At 43.0% G+C, this 7,657-nt stretch overlaps 1 protein-coding gene across 2 annotated transcripts in view; it reads right to left on the bottom strand.

The window, feature by feature from the left end:
• Positions 1-200: 200 nt before the first annotated feature.
• The window catches only part of ATP2C2 (ATPase secretory pathway Ca2+ transporting 2), a 38,814-nt gene continuing 31,357 nt past the window's right edge, over positions 201-7,657 (bottom strand). For both annotated transcript variants that reach the window (XM_019535948.1, XM_019535949.1), the window contains exons 21-27: positions 7,361-7,527; positions 6,404-6,472; positions 6,187-6,303; positions 4,901-5,048; positions 3,725-3,820; positions 3,270-3,411; positions 201-2,148 (exon numbers count right to left, since the gene is read on the bottom strand). In XM_019535948.1, coding sequence (XP_019391493.1) covers positions 2,033-2,148; positions 3,270-3,411; positions 3,725-3,820; positions 4,901-5,048; positions 6,187-6,303; positions 6,404-6,472; positions 7,361-7,527 — 855 coding nt within the window. In that variant the 3' untranslated portion in view covers positions 201-2,032. The remainder of the gene's footprint in view (positions 2,149-3,269; positions 3,412-3,724; positions 3,821-4,900; positions 5,049-6,186; positions 6,304-6,403; positions 6,473-7,360; positions 7,528-7,657) is intronic.

Below are 7,657 nucleotides of genomic sequence, written 5' to 3'. Positions count from 1 at the left end.
TGCAACTTCTCCATTTGAGTGTGTTTCCAGGGGCATGGGGGGGTTGTCTAACCTGAGCCACAGACTTCTCTTTCTAAGCAGGCTATAATTTATTTAAAAACCCAAGATTCACAAAGAGCTTGTTAATATTTAATGATCTGCATGAACAGTTAGAGGTTGATGCTGCCAAACAATGGTTATGGGAGTTACTGGCTTTTTTTAAAACTTCAGTAAATTGCAGAAATGTTCTTTACCTTCACACTTAGGATTTGAAGAGCTGATTTATGTTCCTCTGAACTGCTCTGTGGCAGCACGGAAAAGATCAGTGTTGGGCAGCTTTGTCAAGGCTTTGAACCTGATCCTCAGCTAATGCACCTCAGCAGAGCCGCTTCACTCCTGTGAAGTTCTGCAGTTTATGAAGAATCAGGCTATAGACTTTTTATCCCTAAATCAGATCATATACAGGAAAAAAGGAGCTTCAAGAAGCTCAGCAGCATCTATATGGGGCTGTCAAATTTGGGGTCCCAAGGGCTTTAGGGATACACAGGGTTAGGCTGTAGCTGAGCAGAGTTGTGCAATCTTTAAATATTGGACTTAGGAAGTGAAGAAAGGCAGCGAGGTGCCTAAGTCCCATATGGATTTCACCTGCTGCCCCAAGCAGCTTTTCTTCACAAGAAGCTTTAAGGGGTGGGAAAGTGTGTGAAAACCAGGCTAAGCCATTGACAGGGCTGGGGAGTTTGCAGCTTTGCACCTAACATTTCCATATGGTGAAGTTAGCTGAATGGAAAAGGATTTGAAATGACTGAGCAGCTAGCTCTGCAAAATTATGCACAAGAAGGTTCGAGCAAGATTTCCGTCAGTAGCTGGGACTCCATTTCTCCTAAAAGCATCTCTTACATACTTTCAGGTAGTCAGTACTCCATTGGCAAAGCTTATCCCAGCTCATTTTCACAGGCATTATGCTCTTTACATGCACGCTGTCTGGATTCAGCTCACCGCTGTGCCCCTGGCTTGTCAGTTCATTACGGCGATCCAGGTTGGTCCCACGGCTGATGCTACAAAGACATCCTCTGTTGCCTCTGCAATTCGTTCAGGAACCTGCCCGCAGAGCAAAGCCCTGCACTTGTAAGAATTTCCCCTTGGCATTCAGGAGCAATGGGCCCTAGATCTCTTACCAAATGTGATGTGTGTAAGAGAGACATCCATGATGATTGTGTATGATGGAGGCAGACGTGACTCAGCCGAGCCAGGCCATAGCGAGCCTGTGCTTTCCCACTTCAGAGCCCCATTGGGAACAAGTTATTACACCAACTACCAACCCCCCCAGTTGGGAGTCAGCAGGATGTAATCATGCCCTGTTGGGATGATGGTTGCACCACCACTTTCTTTGTCTTGGGAATAGAAGCATTTTTTCACTTGGAGGGAGACTAGGGAGACTGCTCAGCGGTGGAGAGCAAAGCAAGCACAACCCCCATTTCAGGTCTCTAGACACCCAACTGAATGAACTGCATTTTCTTAAGGCCAGCTGATCTGGGCTCCACACCCCATAAACATTCACTGTAGGAAATAGGATAAGGTTTCATGGAAGCAAAGAGAAAATAACTGGCTGTTATTTAAGCGTTAACCTCTGTTTTTAACAAGGCCAGTCTGAGATCGACTCAGAAACGTCGTGTTTAAAACATTGGAAACGCAATTTTATTAATAAAAGTCCTTGTGATTTAAATAAATAAGCTTCCGTTTATGCATAGTTGATTTTTCAGTCTGGGTGTATAGCCGTGTGACCCAGAGTGACTGTCTCAGATAAAACAATACAGATCAATGTGTTATGAAAATATACGTAATGGTGGGTGCCCGGTGGCAGCTTGGAAGCCTCCTATGGAAAGCTGAAATGCCGTTGGTGAAGAAGAGGACAGGACTGTAATCTGGTGTGGGAAGGCCTATCCAGGGACGAGGTATTCAAAAAGGGATTTGCATAGGCACAAACTGACACATCTGGATTACAAAATGTCACAGCTTTGTTCAAAGGACGTTCTTCATAGAAGTCTCTTGTCCATCACACCCCAGGGTGGCTCCTCACTTGCTTTGTTCTGCAGCAGCGTTTTTCGCACACCTTGATGAGCTCAGACACAATAAAAACCGAGGAAGCCAATCCGGCGAGAAACAACAGATCTGTCAACAGAGCAGGGGACAGAGTGCAACCCAATGGGTCAGATGGATTTTGTGCTTGGAAGAGCACCCAAGTAAGGCCCCGACTCCATTAGAGAAATTTGTAAAGATGTCAGTACAAGGATGCACTTACACCTCTACATGTCACTACATGGATGTACGCGCAGCCTCCCAATACTGATACAACACACTGATGAAAAGCATGGTTCATATTGTTGTGACTTGATCTGACGAAGAGCACTGTCTAACAATAGGGTTTTGTAATGGTGTAACTATCCATTAGTTTGGTTTCTTTAATGAAGACAGAAGTCAACATACTAACCACAAAGAAACACTTTATATACTCATGCTGTCATATTTAGCCTGGATAATAGGAGGAAGTGATTCATAATACAATTAACACTAACATTTGCATTTGATTTAAAAAATCAGGTTAAACTGACCTATAAGGAAGAATTTCCCCCTCCCCACCAGTATACATGACAGCAGGCTGACTACATTTTTATTCATTTTTTCTCCCCTTCTTCTGAGCCATCACATAGTGGCTGGACCTGTGTTAAGTAGCTCAGGGCACATCTCTACAAACTCAATGTGCCAGGATGGGGCATTGCACTATGACACCTGACACACCTGGGGCGCATCTACATGAGACACTTACTGCGCATTAGCCTAATAACGCTGTGCGGTAACGTGGCGGTTAAAAACCATGCTAATAGCATACTGCATAGTGTTAATAGGCTAATTTACAGTAAGCGACACAAAATAACTGTGCACTGGCACTACTTTACAGTAACACTGCACATTTAATTTAGTACTTTATTAAGCAAGTACTAAACTAAATGCACAGTATCTAAGGTGCATCCATGAATGTGTAGACGCGTCCTTGTGTCCAGAACCGACATGTGCCCATAACCTCTGCCTTTTAGGGGAGATCATTACAATACATGCTCAGTAGTGTGCTAACCTGGCCACACTCATTCGAGTTTGTGCAGTATCTTGTGTGGAGCACTTCAGGACAGCACTCCCTTGTTGACATGCCCTCAGCAGTCAAATCCACTTTAGCAAATCTCACAGTCATCTTAAGCAGTTAAATATATAATGTCGCTGTTGTCTTACGAACTTACCTAATGCTCCTAAACTCTCTGTTTGAAAGATCTTTTGTAAGGGAGGAACGTACACCACAGCCATTTGCCCTAGAAGTGACCCCAGGACGGAGTACAAGAACATACGATTCCGGAAAAATCCTACCTCAAATATCAACTTTGTCTGGAAAAAAAAGAAAGAAATGTAAACATTTCCCAGTGTCTGCCCACAGGTGAACTCAACACTGCTTTGCAACATTAATCATCGTTTGGACAGGCGCGGCTTTGGTGTCCATTCGTTACACACAGCTGTTGTCGTAATTAAGCAAAGCTGGTTCCTTTTTTTGATCGCATGACCAAAATAGAGCTCCTCCAAATTAGTCAAAGAAATGAGTCCCCTCCATGTTTCTGAATAGTTTGTCTTAGCAGGAAGGTCAAGCATGCATTTCGGCTCCCAACTAAAGACCCAATAGGTTGCCAGGTGTCCATCACCTCACCTGAGACCGGCATGTCAAGGCATTGAAGAGATCGAAAAACACAAAACAAGTGAACGTCATTGTTGTGGTTCGGGGGGTTATGCCACTTTCGGGATTCTGGAAACATGTGAAATGAAGACTCGTTAAAAATAGCCTTTGGAGCCATGCAAAAATGCACTCACAGAACATTTGGATTTTTATCTTGCTGGGATCCTATGACCCCAGCTGACTTCCTGCCCTTGGGGCGGGGGCTGGACTCGATGATCTTCCAAAGTCCCTTCCAACCCTGATGTCTATGAATATGAAACTATGAGTGCAGTCTGTAACCGCTGCTGTTTAAAAAGTCACAATCAGCTTGCAATCCAAGCCAGCACTGTGCTTACAATCAAATCATTTCGTCTCTTAAATTCTTAGCCAAGTGGGCGAATTCTGATCAAAGATCACGACAATTTGCTAATTAGTTCCATCCAATTAGCAAAGGACTACTGAAGTATTTTACAGATAGCATGTGCTCCGAACCCAGCATCTTAAATCCATTTAAGGATCATGTGTTGTATTTTTAAATTTTCTCAGTAATCTCATTTAATCTTATTACTGAACATGGACATTAGGATTAATTTGTAGAGTGACACATCCCCAGCTTTAAAAGGTATAACAAGTGCCGCATGGGGTGGTTCATGGCAATTTGATGCAGAGTTAATTCTGCTGGTTTAATAATCATGTATATAATAAAAACGTATAAACTCACTATATATTTACTTGCCTGGCTTTGCATGCAGCTGAGAAAGCGGGCAAAAAAGTCGATATTATTACATGACAGTTGAACTTTATGATATAAAGTCAGAAGCTAAAACCCTTCAGCGGTACTGGTTTAATAATAGGAATTCAAAATGCTTACAGGGTGCTTTTGACCTCTAGATATCTAAGAACCTGTGATTACATTAACGATGATTATCTTTCTATTATTGATGGGAAAAATCGGTATTTAAGAGGTGGAGAAAGCACATTAGTGGTTGATTTGAGAGTCCAACCCAGGTGTTCTGACATGCAGCCCTGACCGAGTACTCTTTACTGAATATCCTTCCTTCCTAGACAATTGTTCTCAATGTTAATTCTAGCAAGCTAGCTATCCTGGATATAGATATATATTAGTTCTCGGCGCCAGTGAAAACAGGATGGACTAGAGGTATTTCTCACCTCTTTCCAAAAGACAAAGAGGGTTCCACTGATGATGATGATAGCAGACATGAAGATTTTCAGGATGAGCACCCTGCTGAGTATTGTGCCTGTAATACTCCGGGGAGGGTGTTTGATGGCATCTTTATCAACTGGTTCGACTCCCAAGCTGTCTCAAACACAAATCACATGTAATTAATACAAAACAGTTCATTTGCTCCACTTTCCCCCCCTGCTGTGGAATGGAGCCAGAATCCTAGGGGACTGAATCCATTGCTCGCTGGACAGACAGAGCTTTAGGATCATTAATGCTTGCTCTAATGCAATGCCATTTTGCCTCCATTGTGTGTGGCAGGAATGCAATGAATGCAGGGGAGCTGTGTAGGGATTATTTTATTCCCCACAATGTGATTTATGTATTGGGTCTCTACAGTGATGTGCTAGATTATCAGATGATTCAGACCCCTGTACAATCTTACAGTTCCAAGACCACTGATACCCTAGGCATTAGGGCTTTTTTCCAACAGCTAAATACAAATGTTTTGTTTCAAGAAAGCTATTGGTTTCTGTTTCCCTGAACACAGATTCCCAGAAGGAAGTAAAGCGGGTAACCATGCTCCAGTAATTTATGGGGCATAGCAGACTCATTCCTGGTCCAAGAGTGGAAGAATTTGGAGATTCAACCTCAAGACAGACATACAGTAGAAGCTCAGGTCTTGGGGTAGATGTTCTTGGAGAGTTTGGGAAGGGCTGGGACTAGGCATAGGGAGCTTGGTAACAGTCACAATAGATGCGTTGGGAACAATAAACCAGTTCAGCACCCATTACCCTTTGAGCCCACCAAGCATAATAGGTTCAAATGCTTAGGATTTTGCATACACATTTGCATTAGATGCCAAATGGTACATAGACTTGTAGCCAGGTAGCTATTAAACTGGTTATTTGCATTTGCAATATCATTCAGAAATGTGATCTGAAGAATCTGATTAAACTTCTACTTCGTATTTGTCCTAAATATAACGTAATTAAGACTCTCAACCATAATCAAAACTTTCAAACATAATTAAAACTTGTTATATAAGAAACAATAAAATATATGCAATAAAGCCAGGAATGAGAACAAGCAGAGTTGGGGAAAAAAATTATTGAAGGTCAATAGATCCCTAAAAAGATTTACAGTTCCTTAGAGAATCAAGACAGCTTCTACAATTTTAAGATCAAAGTCAACTTTCTTACCACCATTAAAGTCAGTGGAATTGCATGCACGTACTGCAAGACTACTTTTGCCCCTACGTGTCTTTCATTACCTTTGAGCCGGTGGGCCATCCATAATGATATTGATCCATAAGATCTGCATGGCGTTGAGTGGATTTGGTAAATTGAATACTGTTGACAGAGTAATTAAGCTCAAAGCTGAAATGCTCCTGCAAAGGACATAGTGTACGAATAATAGAATATTATTCCAGAGAGCCTAGCTAGCCAAAGAGCTGCTCGGCACTAGAGTTAGAGCAGATATGTACTTACGTGCTGAGCTGGAAGCGGACAAAATTTTTTATATTGTAAAATATTCCCTTTCCCTCCTCTATTGCATTCCTGGAAGGAAGAGATATGAGACTGTAGAGACTGACAGATCCTAATGCTACTTCCTATCTAGCAAACACTTTTGAAACTTTATAGTCAATGCTATAACCTCCTTCATTATGCCCTTCTCCCACCCTTTATTTCATGGAAATTCAAATGCTAGTTTGGGATACATCTAATGAGACAGGGGCCATGAATCCTGTATCTATCGTCCAAGCATGATGTTGGTGCCAATGGTATCAGAGGAATTGCGCCAAGGAGCCACAGGTCACTGCAGTAAGCACACGTCCTCCATGGGTCTCGGAGGGGGAGTAAGTAACTGGCTCAGGGTTATATGGGATGTCAGTGGCAGGGCAGGGAAGTCGGGTCCTCAAGTTTTCAGGCTAGCATCTTTACCACTAGACCATCCTTCCTCCTCACATTTGGCTAAGGGGCTCTGTCAAGACTAGTAGATGAGACGTGTCCGTGTGGCATTTTAAATTGTTCTGCCACTCTGCCAGCTGGTTCTGTTCTTGGGAGCTCACCGTGCTTTGAAAGGCACAAGCGTCCTTCCTGTTTGTATCCTGGATGATGCAAATGGAGCAAGGAACAGGATCCCCCACCTTCTTCGCTGTGCCTTCAAGCTCCCCACTTCACCCTCAAACCACTAACAGCTACCAACCTATCTTGGTGAAAGATGGGATTCGCAAGAACCACCCCGCTGAAACACTTGAAATACCCAAGTTATCACTGTATTTGGGGATGGCAAAGAAACTGTAGCTAGGTCAGAAAGACATTGCTTCATGGACTGCAAGGTACGCTGCACCACCTTATGACACAGCTCTTAAAATAGTCTCAGTACAAGGTCACATAAACACTCATGACATTTGCTGTCAGGAAAGCATCTGACGTTCTACCTACATGATAGTTGAGAAATCGTCGTCCACTAGGATCATGTTGGCAGCCTCTTTGCTGACATCGGTGCCTGCTTGTCCCATTGCAATCCCAATATCGGCAGATTTGAGGGCCACCGCATCATTTACCCCATCCCCTGTCATGGCCACAATGGCACCAGCCTTTTGCAAAGCCTGGGTAAAAGGAAAAAATGAATGACTGCCTAGCCAGAAGGATGTCTCCTTCGTATGAGTCCCTTCCAGTCCTTAAAAACTATGAAACTATGAACTATATAGAAACAAGCTCAGGCCTGCAGCAAGTATG

This window comes from Crocodylus porosus, unplaced genomic scaffold (assembly GCF_001723895.1).
Source record: "Crocodylus porosus isolate Cpor-Errol unplaced genomic scaffold, CroPor_comp1, whole genome shotgun sequence".
Classification (NCBI taxonomy): domain Eukaryota; kingdom Metazoa; phylum Chordata; order Crocodylia; family Crocodylidae; genus Crocodylus; species Crocodylus porosus.
The sequence above is the reverse complement of the archived record's forward strand: the minus strand, read 5'-3'. Positions and strand labels throughout refer to the sequence as shown.